We start from the raw sequence: 20,741 nt of genomic DNA, 5'->3' as shown, positions 1-20,741 counted from the left end.
ATGAAGTTATGCGGCCAAACTACCAGTCTAAGAGACCGAGAATAGTAATCTAATGCATCCCAAGCAAGGCTGAGTTTGGGTGCTGGTTATCTCCCCAAGACTCTCTAAAAACCTTTACCACATGACAAAACCTGGGGCCGGTTTTGTTCAATATCTTCATAAATGATCTGGAGGATGGTGTGGATTGCACTCTCAGCAAATTTGCGGATGATACTAAACTGGGAGGAGTGGTAGATACGCTGGAGGGGAGGGATAGGATACAGAAGGACCTAGACAAATTGGAGGATTGGGCCAAAAGAAATCTGATGAGGTTCAATAAGGATAAGTGCAGGGTCCTGCACTTAGGACGGAAGAACCCAATGCACAGCTACAGACTAGGGACCGAATGGCTAGGCAGCAGTTCTGCGGAAAAGGACCTAGGGGTGACAGTGGACGAGAAGCTGGATATGAGTCAGCAGTGTGCCCTTGTTGCCAAGAAGGCCAATGGCATTTTGGGATGTATAAGTAGGGGCATAGCGAGCAGATCGAGGGACGTGATCGTTCCCCTCTATTCGACATTGGTGAGGCCTCATCTGGAGTACTGTGTCCAGTTTTGGGCCCCACACTTCAAGAAGGATGTGGATAAATTGGAGAGAGTCCAGCGAAGGGCAACAAAAATGATTAGGGGTCTGGAACACATGAGTTATGAGGAGAGGCTGAGGGAGCTGGGATTGTTTAGCCTGCAGAAGAGAAGAATGAGGGGGGATTTGATAGCTGCTTTCAACTACCTGAAAGGGGGTTCCAAAGAGGATGGCTCTAGACTGTTCTCAATGGTATCAGATGACAGAACGAGGAGTAATGGTCTCAAGCTGCAGTGGGGGAGGTTTAGATTGGATATTAGGAAAAACTTTTTCACTAAGAGGGTGGTGAAACACTGGAATGCGTTACCTAGGGAGGTGGTAGAATCTCCTTCCTTAGAGGTTTTTAAGGTCAGGCTTGACAAAGCCCTGGCTGGGATGATTTAACTGGGAATTGGTCCTGCTTCGAGCAGGGGGTTGGACTAGATGACCTTCTGGGGTCCCTTCCAACCCTTATATTCTATGATTCTATGATTCTATGACCAATTTATGAGCCACGTGGAATGGCTCTAGAGAGGGCTGCATTCAGGTCTCCTTGGCTAGAAGTAGTCAAAGGTCAAAGAGGGTAAAGTGGAGCAGGGAACTAGATGCCCAAAATAGACCTCCAGTTCCCGCTATCACACAGATTTCAAGAAACATCTTGCAGATGCTTACCCAAGATGCTTACATCCTGATCTAATGAATTCTTTTTGGAATCATCACCGCAAAGCAGTTGCAAAAATACTCCCATGTAGAAAATGAATACCATAGACACAAGGCAATACCCATTCATGTGCCGAACCAATAAAGGGTAAGTAAGTCCAAGTCTCCTCTTACCCTGCTCCTTCTGAAAATACTTACCCTTGATATTCAATGTACTTGTAAATCATGCCTGCAATGAGCATAGCCACCAGAGCATAATACCAGGATGAAATGAACATCAACGCAAGACAAATACTCATGCCTAAAAATGATAAAGCCCTGGGAGGGGAAAAAATAGGTATTAGCAAGTACCTGGGGAAAAAGAGCTAAAATCTTGAAGTATCTGCTACAAACCCACTGGTTATTTTAATTGCTTTCCCCCTTAAAGTTTTTCACCTTCTGTATCCTCTCTCCTGAAGAGATGGCAATAAAAAGCAACCAATAACTCCCATCACCACTGTTGTAATATACTGTATTGTGGGGATGATGCTATTACTACATTAATCACCACAATTCTGGTCCACACTAAACAGAGGAGTTTCTTCCTGCATCCCTGACTACTACCAGATGGATAGAAGAAATCCAGCAGCCTTAACCAAGTCCCTCCTGACAGCCCCAGGGCACTGCAGAATCTTTCCATCTTCTCAGCCACCCAAAGGTGGCCCAAGATACAATTTCAGTAACGAGGTGCCTTCAAGACTAGCTGCAAAAGCCACCTACAGAAACACTCCATGCCCGTGATCAGCAGCAGAAACACATACTAACATCCCCTCTATTAGGAAGCTCTTCACCTCATATGAAGGGTTAACAACAGTCTTCCAAATCCCTTCAGTAGACCACAGAATACGGACTAGAGTAGACCAAAGTCTACACTGAGTCATTTGCTTACCAATGATAGTATTTAAATCGGGGCCGCCAATTTGGAGTTCTTAGAAGTGTTTGTACTGCACATGCCAGATTGACAAAGAGGTAACACATCAAGAAAAACCTGTAGAGAAGGAATAATTTAGCACACGTTAGTTTTTGACACAAACTGTAAAAATGGAAAGGTCTGAATGTCACTCACATAACACCAAAACCAATATCTGTTTTGCCACAAGAGGCTATACCTCCAATTTGTTCCTAAAGACAGGCCTAAACTGTTAATACAAATTAGGTGTAAAGGTTAGAGACTCTTTACGAATGAATCTAACCACATTCCTTCTGTCCAGTTGCTGAGCACCAAACATGATACGGTTTTCTAAAGGGAGGCCCAATCCAGCTTTGTCAGAAAAAATGTTCACTCATGATATATTTCAGAGGCATGACAATTGACATATTAATTAAGATGGATGTCAGGTCATTTGTAGTCCTTAAATAAATGGAACTTCTGTTCCAGTACCTATTGTATTTATCTAAAATTGAGGTTCTAAAAGGTAATCACATTAACAGAATTCACAGTGACTTCTGTTAATCTTGTAACAGTGACTCTGTTCCTTACATAGAGAGAATTGGAGCCACCATGTCAAGGGAAGCTATAAGAATTCCGAGTTCAGCAATTAATGCTGTTAGCAGAAGCGCCCATGTTGGTTCACCATTTGCTTTCCCATGACCGAAAACCTAAACAAAAAAAAGAAAAGGAACATTATTTATTTGTACTATCACACTTGACTCATAGCTTAACTTGACACTGCTTACAAATATATTCAGTAACATTCTAAAACAGAATCTATTTCCCACTTCAAAGATAGCATGCAGCGGGGGATTTTCATATCTTTCACTGAAGGACAAGGACAGGAGTCCAGCTAGCCGCTAAACCCAATCCCTACTCCATTGAGTTTGATGTCAGACTCCTTAATGATACAAAAAATACTCATCTAAATCCTCCCTTCAACGCACACCTGCCTTTTTTTTATTTTAAGCACAGACCCTCACTTTGAAAAGGGGCAGTGTGCGAAAAATCTAGTTTTAGAGTGGGGAATCCTTGTCCGATCTCCCTTTCTTCCCGTTTCTAGGAAGAACCTTCCCCTGCTTTTAACAAGATTAAGCAAGAAGCTAGTCAGAGAAGAGGCAATAGTGGTCTGCAACCAGTAGACAGCAACTAAGAAGTGAAGATATGGCTCCTGCTCCAATGCATAAAACCTGACTGAGGCCCTACTCTAGGAGCAACACTGAAGAAGGATGAGAGATGACCACTGACTCTCAAGGTCCAAATATCCCATAGCGAGAGGGGCTAGAGGATTCTCAGCAGTCCCACTCCTCCTAGCACTAGATCAAAATGTAGGCAGGGTTAGTAGTGGGGCTGGTAGGCTTGAGAACAGGGACTGGGAATTTGAAGCTTAGTGGCCTGATTTCTGTATAACCATCCTGCAACTTGGCAATCAGGTTTCTGATATCTGCCAACTACATCTACATATTCCAATTTCCTTCTGCCAGTCTCAAGGAAAATAACCTTACCCCACTGGCTAGGTCATGGGGTTCGTGTATGCTGCGTACAGCACAATGAATGTTCTTTAATATTTACAAACCCATAGGAAAGGAATAATGTTGTCCTTGGCTATAGCTTGCAGTAGCCGTGGGGCTCCAGTGAGGCTCTGTAAGCCTGCTCCGCAGGTAGAGAAGAATGAGCCTATCACAATGACCCATGGTGAGGGCCAAGAAAGTGTGCCCACCACTAAGTTCTTGTTCACCGCATCACCATACCTGTAGGATAAAGAAAGGTTAGCCAGTCCTATATTTCACTTGGACAGAGTCTGTCTTATCCAAATGTAAGCCAACAAGAAGTAGGTTAGATTTTATTTAACAAAAATTTCCAGCAACTTCTTGAACAGAAAACTGCAATATAGGAAAAAATCTGAATCAGTAGCCCAAGCGATCCCCTACAAGATAACCACTACTGGAAAGAAGGTTGCACCCATTTTCCAAGGACAACCATCTGAAAAGTCGCTTCTGTCTTTAAGTTATTGATAACACTTCTATTGCCTTGTTAACCAAGCACTCATTTCTGTTCATCTGCTGAGAAGCCATCCTTATTACATTGAAACCGAGCTCTCCTGTTTATTTAAACAACCAGTGACACCTACGTTTTTCTGCCCTAAGTCTTTTAGCATGCAATAACCACCATTAAGTACGGACACTGGTTGTACAATCCCCAATATCAGACTCATACAAAAAGCTTCAGTGACGTTAGACCTTTCCAACCAGATCATAGCCTCATGCCAAACTTTATGAACAAGCAGTTCCCTGCTTGTCCCCTGACAGATGATCCTCGTGGGAGCTTTCAGAAATGCTGTGTGCAGATTCCAGCATTAGGATAACTATCATTACTCGATATACAGGGTTAAGAACCTAAGGGTAAGAAACATGATCATCAAACATGGCAACATTTTCCTAATTATAAATGGCTGCTTGGATTTGACCATGTTCATGTCCCCTTTTTATTCTTAAATCACAAGCAGAATTTTGGTCACAAGCATTTAAGAGAAACAGCCATATAAATACCCGTATGTGAGCAAGACCACATATGAGCAGACATGATCATGCACTATCTTAATGAGCAGTCATTCTGGATTAAAAAGTTTCAGCCATTCAATCAAAGCATAAAAAACATTATCCTCCAACTTGTGCCCACACTCCCCACGAGTAACAGAGAGCAAACTATTAATTTTAACAACTATCTGCTAAGATCACATAGGCCCAAGATTGTCTATACTATTAGAAAGAACAGGAGTACTTGTGGCCCCTTAGAGACTTACAAATTTATCTGAGCATAAGCTTTCGTGGGCTACAGCCCACTTCATCGGATGCATAGAATGGAACATATAATAAGTATACACATCTATATATACAGAGAACATGAAAAAGTGGAGTAAGAGGCTAATTAATTAAGATGAGCTATTATCAGCAGGAGAAAAACATTTTTGTAGTGATAATCAAGATGGCCCATTTGGACAGTTGGCAAGAAGGTGTGAGGATACTTAACGTGGGGAAATAGATTCAATATGTGTAATGACCCAGCCACTCCCAACCTCTATTCAAATCCATGTTATGGATCCACGTAATGGTATCTAGTTTGTGTATTAATTCAAGCTCAGCGGTTTCTTGTTGGAGTCTGTTTTTGAAGCTTTTCTGTTGCAAAACTGCCACCTTTAAATCTGTTACTGAGTGGCCAGAGAGGTTAAAGTTTTCTCCTACTGGTTTTTGAATGTTATGATTCCTGATGTCAGATTTGTGTCCATTTATTCTTTTGCATAGAGACTGTCCAGTTTGGCCAATGTACATGGCAGAGGGGTATTGCTGGCACATGATGGCATATATCACATTGGTAGATGTGCAGGTGAACAAGCCCCTGATGGCGTGGCTAATGTGATTAGGTCCTATGATGGTGTCCCCTGAATAGATATGTGAACACAGTTGGCAACGGGCTTTGTTGCAAGGATAGGTTCCTGGGTTAGTGTTTTTGTTGTGTGGTGTGTGGTTGCTGGAGAGTATTTGCTTCAGGTTGGGGGTCTGTCTGTAAGCAAGGACTGGTCTGTCTCCTAACATCTGTGAGAGTGAGGGATCATTTTTCAAGATAGGTTGTAGATCTTTGATGATGCGCTGGAGAGGTTTTAGTTCGGGGCTGAAGGTGACGGCTAGTGATGTTCTGTTATTTTCTTTGTTGGGCCTATCCTGTAGTAGTGACTTCTGGGTACTCTTCTGGCTCTGTCAATCTGTTTCTTCACTTCAGCAGGTGGGTATTGTAGTTGTGAGAACGCTTGATAGAGATCTTATAGGTGTTTGTCTCTGTCTGAGGGGTTGAAGCAAATGCAGTTGTATCTTAGAGCTTGTCTGTAGACAACGAATCGTGTGGTGTGTCCTGGATGGAAGCTGGAGGCATGTAAGTAGGTATAGCGGTCAGTAGGTTTCCGGTAGAGGGTGGTGTTTATGTGACCGTTGCTTATTAGCACAGTAGTTTCCAGGAAATGGACTGCTTGTGTGGATTGGTCTAGGCTGAGGTTGATGGTGGGATGGAAATTGTAGAAATCATAGTGGAATTCCTCAAGGGCTTCTTTTCCATGGGTCCAGATGATGAAGATGTCATCAATGTAGCGCAAGTAGAGTAGGGGCATTAGGGGATGAGAACTAAGAAACCGTTGTTCTAAGTCAACCATAAAAATGTTGGCATACTGTGGGGCCATGCGGGTACCCATAGCAGTGCCGCTGACTTGAAGGTATATATTGTCCCCAAATGTGAAATTGTTGTGGGTGAAGACAAAGTCACAAAGGTCAGCCACCATGTTCTCTGTATGTGTGTGTATATATATTGTCTTTCTATATGTTCCATTCTATGCATCTGATGAAGTAGGCTGTAGCCCACGAAAGCTTATGCTCAAATAAATTTGTTAGTCTCTAAGGTGCCACAACTACTCCTGTTCTTTTCGCAGATACAGACTAACATGGCTGCTACTCTGAAACCTAACTATTAGACAAATTCTCACAAATAGTCAATACATTTGGAGGAATCAAAAATTAGTTTCTCAGGAGGAAAAAGGGCTGAATTCATCAGATAATTTATTTGCAAGGAAAAATTTCACCAGGTCTAATAAGGAGGCAGAGAGGGAGAACAAGGGAGCAAAGATGAAGTTCAGTGTTCAGATAACATCAGTGGGTTTTTGATTTTCTAGGAAGTCAACTGTAATGGCAAGAAATTGATCTTTGAACCTAGTACCTCTTGGAACTCAAAAGGCAACACGTGATGCAAGGCAAAATGGGTAAAATGTTCTTCTGAAGACCCTACACTGCTAGAGATTGGAGGGAGCAGTCACACAAAGCAGAGGGAAGTGCAGAACCCATTCGTCCAAAGTATCCTTTACATTTTGAATGCAGATGTGCCTAAGAGGCAGCTCTAGTCAGGTGTGAAGATGAAGGCAAAGACTAAAAGATTCATTGGCCAAAGCCAGGGCACAACCTCCCCTACCATGTGATAGGTAAAATATTTTCATCTTACTTACTTATCTCTAAGAACAACACCCTCTATGCAGGCTCCAAATAGTAATACACTGCTGAAATCTTGAGTACAGAGTACATTAAGAAAGGTAATTTTATTTAGACATGATAAATCAATGCAATTATATTGAACATCCTTAAAGCTCTATGTTTGCCCCTGTGCAAATGATTATGATACAGTGGTATCCTCTATATAGTCAGGTATCATGATCACTTGAGGTATGCGGGGCAGTGAGTTGTTAATATCACCCAACGTACATATGTATCTTTAATAGTTAAGAGACAAATATGATTAAATTGTTGTTCCAAAATTCAAATTTAAGAAAGACTGGATTAAAGAGACATGGTTAATGTTTTTAATAAAATTAGTTTTCCACTTCAAAACTCCCCAGTGGGAGCTGAAAGCCCTAAAGGAGACTGCTTTGAACAGGACATTAACAGACCAAGGGAAGCGTAAGCCAGCAACCATGCCCCAAACAGAAGAGCTCCAATCAGGTAGGAAGTGACCCAGCGAAAGTGTAACTTGGAGTAGATCAATTACTGATCTAGACACTTTGACAAACCCCAAGGGTCCTGGATGGGGACCAGGTGGAGTGGGCCTGGGTCGCCCTACCGTGCCTGCATGCTCCCTTGTAAAAACAGAACTAAGGAGGGATTGGGGCCTGCTGCATACAATTTGGCCGGGACGCCCTCTGAATGACTACGCCGTCAAAAACTGTAAGGCCACTGCCTGACCACTAAGCCAGCTGGTCACCAGACTGTCCCGTTACATCAACATACAAACAACAACTTCTGGAACAAAAAGGTCCACTCCGGAAGTGCCATATGGGAGCTCTCTGGAAGACAGCAGGAGTATGACATGGAGTACATTGTCCCTTTGACAATCCCCTGATCTGCAGCTTGGCAGATGTGCCAGAAGACACTTGCAAGCTACAGTTCATGTGCCATCCTGGTTCACATTTAGTTTTCAGAAGAGCTTATTAGCAGAATATCAGCAGCTAATTTTAGAGTTGTCTGGTCTACACTGATTCCTTTTATTCCAACTTTCCGTCCCCACCCCAATTCCATTTCTTATTCAACAACCTTGCTACTATATCTTGCCATCTCTGGCTACTTTGATGATCCTTATGTGCCCTTTTACACAGACATTCGCTTACAAATTATTAGACAGCACACATTGCCCTCCCTTTACTCAAAATTAAAAACCTATTTGTTTAAAAAGGTACTGTGATCTAGAATTTCCTGCATTTAAGGTTCTTCCCCATCTTACCAGCTGGCAATGGTAATGGATCTCTGCATTCTGCCAGCCCAAGATACCACTGACTGCTAGTCAGCTTTATTAAAGGAGCAAATAACAGCAGCTAGAAAGCAAAGAGATAGAAAGGGGAGGAAGTTACATGCTCTCAATTGAACCAGTGTTTATGTTCTTTCACTGACATATGACAATCATAGGAGTATTTATAATCAACTGAAAACAGTGCAATGAACCAGGAACACAAATAATAATAAAAGTTCAATTGAGTCACAATGTGCTAGAATTCCATTCTACTTTTAAAGGATACAGACGAGTGACGTGGTGACAATCGCCAGAATTGTTCCAACAGGAATAGATTTTTGTGCATCTTTGAGGTCTCCTGATCTGTTTGAACCAGCCATGATACCTAAACATAGATTTCAGTTTAAGAAAATGTTTCTGGAAACACCACAAGAGATCAAAGAAAGTTAATTAAAAATTGCACAAAACCCTTTCCCAGTATTCACCAGTCACTGAAGGGAAGAAGATGCCAACTAGTACTGTGAAGGAAGTGGCTATATCCGCAAACACATAAAGGTGAAGGTTGCTTTTCAGCCCTGGTACATCAACTGATGGATGATCAGCTTTTTCCAGTATCTCTCCTTTCTCCATATAATTGCTCCACAGATTATCTGGGGGGGCGGGAAGAGGGCAGGAAAGGGGAGTTACCACCACAAAAAGAGAGCAGTAAATACAGGTTAACCCAAACCTAACTTACTGAACTCTTAATTATCTACTCAAAGCAATAACAGGCTGGAGTGAAACATAGTGGGTTACTACAGTTACAAATCTAGACACACAAAACGTCCAAAACAGAAAACGTTTCCATCGAATTTTCATGCAAACTTTTCACAAGAGCAATGAACATGTTTGGATTATCACCACACAAACCAACTGCCTAGAAAGGTTTATGCAACATTTATTTTTTGATTCTATAAAGTTAACGAACTGATGTTATATCATTCTAACATACCACTTAAATAGACTTGCTCTAACCAAAGCAACATAAGTTTAGCATTGTCACATAAATTAGGCATATTAAATGAAAGAGTGTACATAACTGAAGAAACCTAGGTAACCCGGACCAGATATCTGGATGGAAGTTATTTTATTTTTTAGGAAGTGGAAGTATTATGACACTGCATGGATTTGCATTTAACTAATGCTTCGACAATGAATGGAATAAGCAGTGAGTATGTCTGCTAATTTTCCTTGTTAAATAGGAACTTTATGAACATATAGACATCACCTGCACACAGCAAACTTTCCCTTTAATTCTTGTTTAGAGTGAGCATTTTGTAGTATTATATACTGTAGCTTTGCAGTAGAGAGCAAGGACACATAAATCACGCTCATGCACACACTTCTATGCTTCTTCCAGCTAGAATCTACTATGTTATAAATCTGAATACGTAATATCCTACCACTACTCTCCAACCCAGACATTTTAGCCTGGTTTTGAAGAGTTATATAGTATGCCCAGGTTAATTCGCCCTACAATATTACTATTGTTGAGTTTCTATTGCAAATATCAGTCTCAGTCAGTCAATTTAGTAGAACTGAAAGTAAGCCTCTTATCTAGAAAAGTGATTAACACCATCTACTCTTTACAGTATTCTAACAGTTTTCTTCAAAAGGGTTTTCTTAACTGTAATTACATTTCTTTGGTGCTTTTTCTCTACAAGCATAGAACAGCTCAATCCACCTCAACGGCTATACATGCCTCTTAACAAGAGGATATCCTTTGATCCAACCGTGTTTTGTATCATACCTTTTAAAATGCCACTTGCAGCTCCAGGAATACCTGCTATCTCCGTAACGTTGTTGAGCAGAAAATATTCATCACAATTATCAGTTGTTAAGTTAGAACTATGGCAGAAGAGTTCCCAGAGCTTGGTGGCCACAGTCATATTGCCCACAATTGTTGTTTTGGCACAAACATCAAAATGATCTCTCGTCAGGGTCCTGTTGCCGAGCATGCAAATCCTGGAAGGGGAATGAGAGAGTCATTTAGAACCACATACTAAGCAAAGATGGTTACTCACATCAGATGTTACTTGGAAAGTGTAGCTTTTTCCTTTCCATACACTGCGATTTTAAAGTGGTTCTCCTCCCCAACAACATGTTCCAGATTTGAGACTCTCCTGGGCAGCAGAACCGGGAGTGTATATGTTGATGTTGTTTTGTTTTAATATTCAAAATGAAAATATATTTATTTCTCTCTCCATTGCCCCTCAGTGTCCCACTTCCAGGCTGCAGCTCGGGATATTTGCCTACAAGTAGGGCTGGCAGTTCTGAAGATCAGCAGCATCTGAAAGGTATGTGCCACCTACTGCCCCTTCCCCCATGAGGGGGATGCAGAACAGATGGAGGGAAAGGATTATAAGGCACAAGCCTTGGATTTGTGAGACCAGGGGGTCAATTTCCTCCTCTGCCACAGACTTCCTTTGTGTCCTTGGGCAAGTCTCTTAGTCTCTCTCTCTCTCCCCCTCAGTTCTCTATAAAATGGGGACAATAGCACTTCCCTATGTCACTGGGGTGCTCAAAGGATAAATACATGAAAGACTGTGAAGTGCTCAGATACTAAACTAATGGGGCCATATGAGGTACAGTCTGACCAAGCCTAGATCACCAGTGTGAATATCAGGTCACTGCTACGTTTCTCCAGCTGGTTTGTCGGGAGTGGAGAGAAAAGAAATTCAGGAAGTTTCATTGTGGCTGTAATCCATGATAAAAAAAATATTAGCCAACATTTTTGCTCTACTTTTATGCATGAGTGACTGAAAGACCGTACTTAGAGTAGTTACCAATGGTTCACTGTCAAACTGGCAGGGGGGAAAAATGGGGAGTGTGTATACAATAGGGTCCCACAGGGGTTCGTCCTGGATCAAGTACTATTCAATATATTCATTAATTACTAGAACAACAGAGTGGAAAGTATGCTTATAAAATTTGCAGATGACACCAAGCTAGAAAGGGTTGCAAGCACTTTGGAGGACAGGACTAGAATTCAGAATGACCTTAACAAATTGGAGAATTGGTCTGAAATCAACAAGTTGAAATTCAATAAAGAGAAGTGTGAAGTACTATACCTAGCAAAGAAAAATCAAATACACGAGTACAAAAGGGGGAATAACTGGCTAGGCAATAGTACTGCTGAAAAGGACTGGTGGATCACAAATTTAATATGACCAACAATCCAATACAGTTTCTAAAAAGGCTAATATAATTCTGGGGCATATTAACAGGAGTGTCATATGTAAGACACGGAGGTAACTGTCCCACTCTACTTGGCACCGGTGAAATTTCAGCTGAGGTACCGTGTCCAGTTTTGGGTGCCATACTTTAGGAAAGATGTGAACAAATTGGAGAGAGTCCAGAGAAGAGCAACAAAAATGATAAAAGGTTTAGAAAGCATGATCTATTAGACAAGGATTTTTAAAATGGCCATGTTTAATCTCGGGAAAAGAAGGCTTGGGGGGATACCTGATAACAGTCTTCAAATATGATATGGGCTGTTATAAAGAGGACTTTCATTAATTATTCTCCATGTCCATTGACAGTAGGACAAAAAGTAATAGTTTCCAACAAGGAAGATTTAGGTTAAATGTTAGGAGAAATTTTCTAACTATAAAGATAGTTTAGTTCTGGAAGAGGCTTCTAAAGAAGATTGTGGTATCCCCTAACTGAAGGTATTTAATAATAGATTGGAAAAAATCTGTCAGGGGATGGTCCTGCCTCTTGACTCAAGATCCTTTCCAGCCCCACATAAGTGCCAGCATGAGTAGACAAGCAGAGGGAAGCATTCGCTAAATAAGAGAAAGCCGCAGGGAGAGAGAAACACTGTATTTTTAATTTATTCCTGATCATTTGTATGTGAGTTTGTTTTTTGTTTTTTATCCACTTCCTTTGAAGTCAATGGTAAAACTCCCACTCTTCACTGCAATGGTGCAGACTGGGCTCTACATGCAAAGTGGGGGCCAGTAGAGGGTTGTGGCTACTCATTTAGCATGACACTACTTTTGTCAAGTGAAAAATTTGTCTGATTAAGCTACCCTAACTGTACGGCATAATCCCCTGCTACCATTGCCGGTGCTGTGCATTCCCTGGTACAGTGTAAGCCTGCATTGAACTTACAACAAAAAAGACTAAGTCAACTGTACTCTGGCTCAGAACTAAAGCAACTTTGCAACATAAAATGAACTGATGCCATGTGAGGAAAGTTTATGTTGTAACTTGAGTATCTGCTTCTCTGTTTCTGTATGTGGGGGAACAGGTTAAAAAGTGTCAACATCCATCCATCTTCCTCTACCTGTGCAGAAGACACTATCCTAGTGGAACTGGCTGAAGATGGTAAAGGTTAACGGTGTGTTTATTTTAGGCTAAGGAGCTTTGTTTCATGGGTTTATCGAACTATGCTCACTGCAACATAAAATTTATCATTCCTAAAGTAAATAATTTTTATAGCACATAAGTGCTGCCATATTTGCTGGGTAACTTTAGTATAACTTCCATTGAATCAGGGCTTCCAAATGGCAACCAAAGATATTTCTGACTTGCAGGTTGACATACCCAGCCAGCAAGATTACTTACGGAAATGCAGGGGGATCGAAGATGGACTTGATAGCTCCAGCATAAATGGACAATATGGATATTATTACACAGGCCAAGAAGAGAGAAGCAAATTTGTTAACATATTTCACTCCTACAAAAACTACCACAGCCATAAAGGTGAGGAATATGGTTCCATAAACTCTCATGTTGTTCAGCGTAGCACTTGATGTATCATGGGCACCAGTGGAATGAAAAATTGCTGCTTGCGGTGCAATGTATGTCTGAAATAGAAAACAAAAAGTTAACTAAAGGCTGCAGTAAGACAACAAGAGTTTCAAATATACTTCCACTTATTGCATGTTTCAATTTTAAATAAGCATTACATACCCCGAATATTTATTTCCATGTAAATCAATTCTCTATTTGCAAAATACATTGAGCTAGGATTCTTCACTTTGTAGAATAGTCAATCGATATGGGCAGTTTTGTAGTTTTACTTCCATAATACAATTTAACTAACCTTAGCTATGTCACTGACTCACTGGGTGGCTTGGAATGAGTCACACTTCAACCTACATTTTCAAAAGTGAATAGTGATTTTGGGGAGTCTCTGTCTTTTGATACCCAAAATGAGACACCTTCAAGGGCCCTGGCTTCCAGAGGGTGGACACTGCACTTTCTGAAAGTCAGGCCCCTAGAAAAGAATAAAAGTGGCACCCAATAATCACTTTTGAAAATGTAAGCCATCATCCTCTATGCCCCTTCAAAATGAGAATAACTCTATCCCTATGAGGCAGGAATTCTGCAGTAGTATCTACATGTGAATTGCCACATAAGCATTACTACTCACCAATAAAATCTCAATGGCACCAAGTATGTACATAGCTCCTGCAAACGTTGTTCCCAAGTAAAAGCACAGTCCCACAGCTCCACCAAACTCTGGACCTAAGGACCTTGAGATCATGAAATAGGAGCCACCAGCTACAAGACAGGAAAGGGAGGTGGTATTTTCCAGAATATTTTTATATCACAAACTTCACATTTTAAAAAATCCAGGACATTCATACAAAGTAATAAATTGCATATCTAGCTTTTTTCAGATCTTTACCAGAAATAACTTTGTTTACACAATAGCAAACTACACAAAGATAGCTCTCATTTGCCTAGGCAGCATTCAGCAGAAATACAGGATATTAAATCAAGTCTTGTATCTTGGCTCAATCCAGGTTTCCTCCTCAGAAATGTATTTAATAGTTTCTGTCAACTAATGCTTCAAGAGATTAAAGTTTTAAATCTTTTACAGTTGGGGACAACTGCACAGGTGGGTGCGAGTAATTTGCAGTGACCGAAATCCTGAGCGTGCTTATGGTATTTAATCTTATTCTATTTTGCAATTTCCCATTCTTTTCAAATTTGTTAGACTCAAAAACAAATCATATTTTTACCCTCTTCAGATAAGAGAAACAGTCATATGGACAGACAAACTGGGTAAATGAAGGGTGTCATAAATATAAAGGGAAGGGTAAACCCCTTTAAAATCCCTCCTGGCCAGTGGAAAAATCCTCTCACCTGTAAAGGGTTAAGAAGCTAAAGGTAACCTCGCTGGCACCTGACCAAAATGACCAATGAGGAGACAAGATACTTTCAAAAGCTGGGAGGAGGGAGAAAAACAAAGGGTCTGTGTCTGTCTGTCTGATGCTTTTGCCAGAGACAGAACAGGAATGGAGTCTTAGAATTTAGTAAGTAATCTAGCTAGGTATGTGTTAGATTATGATTTCTTTAAATGGCTGAGAAAATAGCTGTGCTGAATAGAATGAATATTCCTGTCTGTGTGTCTTTTTTGTAACTTAAGGTTTTGCCAAGAGGGATTCTCTATGTTTTGAATCTAATTACCCTGTAAGGTATTCACCATCCTGATTTTACAGAGGTGATTCTTTTCTTTTTACTTCTATTAAAAGTCTTCTTGTAAGGAAACTGAATGCTTTTTCATTGTTCTAAGATCCAAGGGTTTGGGTCTGTGGTCACCTATGCAAATTGGTGAGGATTTTTACCAAACCTTCCCCAGGAAGTGGGGTGCAAGGGTTGGGAGGATTTTGGGGGGAAAGACGTGTCCAAACTCCGTTTTTTCAGGAACCCAGATAAAGTTTGGTGGTGGCAGTGGAAATCCAAGGGCAAAGGGTAAAATTAATCTGTACCTTGGGGAAGTTTTAACCTAAGCTGGTAAAAGTAAGCTTAGGAGGTTTTCATGCAGGTCCCCACATCTGTACCCTAGAGTTCAGAGTGAGGAAGGAACCCTAACAAAGGGCTACAACACAGATGAGCTAAGTTACACGTAGTGCAAATCTGTTTAGTGTCCAATGAAAGGTTAGCTAGTATCACCATTCTGAAGAGTGAGCTACATTTTAAATTCCTGGATTTTGTATACACTAAACTACTTTTCTTCCTCATTAAATAATAATCGTCCCTCAATCTGCTGTGAAGTTCAACTTGATGGGATCTGAAGCAAAAAAAACTTAGAAAAATAGCAGTGAGACCATAGCAATGATGGATATGTCAGTACAGAACATGTTTCAGAGTTGTAGCCATGTTAGTCTGTATCAGCTAAAACAACGAGGAGTCCTTGTGGCACCTAAGAGACTAACACATTTATTTGGGCATAAATTTTCGTGGGCTAAAACCCACTTCATCAGATGCCTGGAGTGGAAAATATAGTAGGAAGATACAGATACGTAGTGCATGGAAAGATGGGAGTTGCCCTACCAGTTCTAACAAGACAATTCAATTAAAGTGGGCTATTATCAGCCAGAGGAAAAATCACTTTTGTTTTGGTAATCAGGCCCATTTCAAACAGTTGACAAGAAGGTGTGAATAACAGTAGGGGGAAAATTAGCATGGGGAAATTAGTTTTTAGTTCTTGTAGTGACCCATCCACTCCCAGTCTTTATTCAGGCCTAATTTGATGGTGTCCAGTTTGCAAATTAATTCCATTTCTGCAGTTTCTTGTTGTTTTTGAAGTTTTTTTGTTGAAGAATTGCCACTTTTAGGTCTGTTATTGTGTGTCCAGGGAGGTTGAAGTGCTCTGGAGTACACAAGTACTCCTCGTGGTTAGTACAGGACATGTTTCTCAAATAGGTGAGAAGCTGTGTTGCCAACTCATGATTTTAACAAGTCACTGTGTTACTCAAAAACCTGAATCTGGGAGACATGTGATATGGGGAGAATCTCAGCTTTTGTTTAAAATAGTTATTAGCCCTTATGGTAGCAGATCAAAGTTTGAAAATGTGACCCACCCATACCTTTTCGGTAAGAAAGAAAAAAAACAGGTACTTTTAAAAAAAAAAAAAAAATCTCATGATTTTTAAGCCAATCTGATGGGTTCGGGGAGGCACCTGGCTCATGATATTTTAACACTTGGGGTTGGCAATTCTGGAGAAGGTACCATACAGTTCTTCACTTGACATGTCAGGATATTAGTTTGCCTTCTCATCTAATTTCAACGGAAAGCAACAAAAAATCTACATTTATTAAACCACAATCTTCTAGTTAGCATACAGATTTGCACATGTTTACAGTTGTACTTACAGAGAGGAAATGTGAGTCAAAATGGATTACAGATACGCTATTCTGACTGAAGTGAGGAATTTGCTAATTACAATTACCTGGAACAACACCATTTGTTGCTATTGCACTCATTGATATGGCTGTCAGCATAGTCTGTGGAGAACAAGACAATGGATATATTTACATAAGTAACAGTCTCAAAAATACAATTCTTTCCCTGTACAGTAAAATAAGCAAAACAGAAAAAGTTGTCATGCTTAAGTATGAATTTACAGCATTCTGTTCTACCCCACAGAGACAGAACGTACCCCTGTATTCACACCATTTACACTACTTACTCCTGAGGGCATTCTGCACCAAAAAATTAAATATTCTGCGTGCATTTTAAAATTCTGCAAGTTTTATTTCTTAATTAATAAATTCAGAGACTCCAGCATGGCATGGGCGGCACAGGCCACTGGTTCTATGAAGGTGGGAGATCATCTGGGACACGGGCTCTGTGTGGGGGGATCCAGGTGTGGGGTGAGAGGATTCTGTATGGGACAATCTGGGTACAGGCAGCTCAGTAGGGGGTCTATGTGGGGGGGATCTAGATGCACAGCGGTTTGTTGCAGGAAGATTCCAGGTACAAGGGCAATGGGACTCTGCAGGGGCTTCCAGGTGAAGGATGTTGGGGCTCAGGGGAGGGGTCTGGGTGTGGGGGTCTCAGCAGGGAGGTCTGGGTGCTGGGGGAATGGGACTTGGTGAGGTGGGGATCTGGGTGCAGCTATTTGGGGATCAGTGGCATGGGGGTCTTGATATGGGGGCTCAGGGTGGTACAGTGGGATGAGGCTCGTCAGGGTGGAGGTTTGAGTGCAGGGAGCTCAGTGGGGGGTGGTCTGGGTGCAGTGGTGTGGGTCCGGAGGCAGGGGGGCTCCAGATGCAGGGGTTGAGGTTCAGTGGGGTGGGGTTTGGTATGGAGGGCTGGGGGGTTCCGGGTATATGGGGTGAGGCTTTGTGGGGGTGTCTGGATATGGGAGGTCCAGATGCACGGGGGTTGGACGGATGGGGGAGCAGCTCCCCATACAGTGACTCCTCCCCCCACAGCTAAGGAGTGATGGGGACTGCAAGCAGGGGAGGATGGTGAGCTTCCTGGAGCTGGGGGAGGTTTCTGGGGCCACTCTTTGCAGAGGAAGAGGAAATCTCATCCTCCCCTTCCTCCAGCCCAGCCGGGACTAGCAGCTGATCCCAGCGCAGAGTAGGAGCCACTGGCTGGGGTGTCCCCAGCCCTGCAGTGATTTACCTCTCCGCTGGCTGCTCTGGGTGCCTGAAACGATGTACCTGTGCAGCTAGGGAGTGGTGTGCAACTGCTTTTGCAGCTTCCCTTTGCATCCCTGTCAAAAAGTCATTTTTCTGCAGGGAAGCAAACAAATCTGCGGGCGACATGAATTCTGCGCACGCACAGTGGCGCAGAATTCCCCCAGGAGTATCTACTGTAATAATCTTTGTACAAAGTATGCCTTGTAAGTTATCATTTGAAAACTCAATGTGTTGATCAGTATTGTTCTGATAAAATATGTGTGGCAACACTGAAGTTATAAGATTCTATTGTATGGTGTTATTACCAGATGGACCAAACTGAGGTTGGCAAACAGGTGTATCTTAAACAAACGAATGTATACTCTGATTAATTTGCATTTAAGCAGTAAACAGAGTCATCAAGCAGGAAGGGAAACAAAGGAAGCTCAAATAAGTGAGGGAAAAGCAGCAGGGAACTCCTTTCCTACAGACTTTTTGTCTCCTAGTACACAGCTGGAAATGTTTTTCAAGAGGGGGACTGAAACTATAAAAAGGAGGGACAAACACCCCAAAGTACAAGCGTGCGCATGCATGTGCGCGCACACACACACACACCCTGAAGCAACAAAGAAAGCATTCACTGGATTCTGGGAGAAGCGGTCCTGGCCTAGGGGATTTGGTCAATAAGAGAGCTGAAAGCATATGGTGAGAAACTTTGCTTGACTCTAATATAATTTGTCAAGTTAGGCACTAGTAGCATTTTAACTTTATTTTCTTATAACCATTTCTGACTTTTATGCCCCATTACTTGTTCTTTAAATCTCTCTCTTTGTGGCTCTTTTGTTGTTTTACCTAATCTGGTGTGTTTAAATTTAAGTGTCTGGGAAACTCCATTTGGGGTGGCAAGTTGTGTGCATATTATTTCTATTAAAGAAATAACACACACTATATAATTTGTACTGTCCAGAACAGGGCTGGGAAGTACAGGACATACAATTCTGGGGGGGAAAAATCTAAGACTGGGGGTGTGTTGAGGTCACCCTGAAGTATAACCCAGGCTGGTGAGAGCTGGCGTGTAACCCAATGTAGCTGTCCAGCTGCAGTTACACACAGACACACAGGGTGTGGCTTGCATGCTGAACGGCTGTTTGTGAGTGGCCCAGGTGGGAACTGTTTCAACCAAAGCATTGTAAGGCACCAAAGTTTGCAGGCTAGAGTTGCAGAACACAGCTGCTCATTAGTGTGTATTGTACCCTGGTATGTCACACCCTCCAAAGGTCATTTTCTCAATGCAGAAAACTCAATGATTTCACAACTCTTCAGCCTTTCATGTGGGAGATGAGCGTGGCTTGCACGTACAGCGTAACAGATGTGCCAAAGAGCTGAACAACAGCCAAGGAGAAGAGCTCTGTAAGACTTCACACATTTACTGTCACATTTACTTGGACAGTATTGCGGGATCTGAATTTCCAAAGCCCTCCTGCAAGAGCATGGCTGCGTAACTGCTTAGACTGCACATGCAATCTGAACAATTTATATTAGCACTGCAGGGTAGATTCTCCCATAGATCATGGCAGGGCTTCCTTCACCACTCTTCACTACCCAACGAACTTAGGCCTGGCCTACACAAGAACAGGTTTGCTGGCATAGCTATCCCAGCAAACCTCCTAGCTTAGTCGCAGCTTATACCAGCAAAAAAGTACTTTTGCTGATAGAGGTTACACCGTTTCCCTGAGTGAAATAAGGCTGCATCTGAAGTGCTTTACCATCATAGGAGTGCCAATATGCTATACTGGCAAAGAGTTCGTACTGTGGACACAGGTATACCAGCAAAGCTGCACTTTGTAAGTCCCCCACCCCCACAAGCAAAATAAACATATCTGTAAAGCACCAACTCACTGATACAGCTGGAGATTCTGCCAGCCACAGACCTCTTCGCATCCTGACCAACAGAGCTATACCAGCAGAAGTCTAGTGTAGACATAGCCTAAGCTACACTGACAAAAACACTTGTTCACCATTAAAACTGCATCTACATTAGGACTTTTACCATTATAGTAATGTTTACCATCCCCTCCCACACCCACCCAAAAAAAATCACACTCCTAATTGACATTGCTTTGCTGCAAAATGTTTCTGGTGTAGTCCTGGTCTTAATCCTACACACATGTATAGTTAACCCCCTTAGACGGGCATAGTAAAAGCTTTGCAAGAGGTGCACACGTGGTATGAGAAGTGTCTTAATTTGATCATGTACTCACACAACAGCAGCAGATTAAGACTATCAGGAAGGACTGTAGAACTCCTGCTGTTCCTACCATCCATGTCAAGCGAAGGAAGAGAATAACCCCAAAGATATTCTGCATACATGGAAGGTACACTCCCATCAGGGTGCCCATGCTGGGTGACTGAAAATAAACGCATACATCAACTTTCATTCGCTGAGTAACTCAAAATAAGGGTTTAGAACACAGAGGAGGAAAATAGATTTCAGCTATTTAAATGACATCATGTTGTGGCAGATTATAATAAAAAGATGCACAAATGTTACAGTGCTGTGCTTCCAAAAAACCTCAAGAGAATGGTTTAAACCAAAACCATTGGTTGACTGGCAAAAAAATTTGGACCAGGATGCTAACTCTTCATTTCAGCCCCGCCTCTCCAGCAGTTACCAACTGAACATATTTATATTATTTATTATTAGTACTGAGGTAGTACCTACGAGCAAGGTGCTGGACTCTGTTGCGTTAGATGCTGTCCACAACACAGAACAAGAACCCAGCCCCTGT

General features: G+C 41.8%; 1 protein-coding gene across 5 annotated transcripts in view; it reads right to left on the bottom strand.

The window, feature by feature from the left end:
* SLC12A4 (solute carrier family 12 member 4) overlaps nt 1-20,741 on the bottom strand; it is a 75,469-nt gene that overhangs the window by 14,906 nt on the left and 39,822 nt on the right. For all 5 annotated transcript variants that reach the window (XM_048816505.2, XM_048816506.2, XM_048816508.2 and 2 more), the window contains exons 4-15: nt 20,214-20,360; nt 16,773-16,827; nt 13,964-14,094; nt 13,153-13,394; nt 10,331-10,545; nt 9,027-9,191; nt 8,828-8,926; nt 7,271-7,328; nt 3,806-3,980; nt 2,779-2,897; nt 2,188-2,286; nt 1,458-1,577 (exon numbers count right to left, since the gene is read on the bottom strand). In XM_048816505.2, coding sequence (XP_048672462.1) covers nt 1,458-1,577; nt 2,188-2,286; nt 2,779-2,897; nt 3,806-3,980; nt 7,271-7,328; nt 8,828-8,926; nt 9,027-9,191; nt 10,331-10,545; nt 13,153-13,394; nt 13,964-14,094; nt 16,773-16,827; nt 20,214-20,360 — 1,625 coding nt within the window. The remainder of the gene's footprint in view (nt 1-1,457; nt 1,578-2,187; nt 2,287-2,778; nt 2,898-3,805; nt 3,981-7,270; nt 7,329-8,827; nt 8,927-9,026; nt 9,192-10,330; nt 10,546-13,152; nt 13,395-13,963; nt 14,095-16,772; nt 16,828-20,213; nt 20,361-20,741) is intronic.

This window comes from Caretta caretta, chromosome 12 (assembly GCF_965140235.1).
Source record: "Caretta caretta isolate rCarCar2 chromosome 12, rCarCar1.hap1, whole genome shotgun sequence".
Classification (NCBI taxonomy): domain Eukaryota; kingdom Metazoa; phylum Chordata; order Testudines; family Cheloniidae; genus Caretta; species Caretta caretta.
This window is presented reverse-complemented; position numbering and strand designations above follow the sequence as displayed.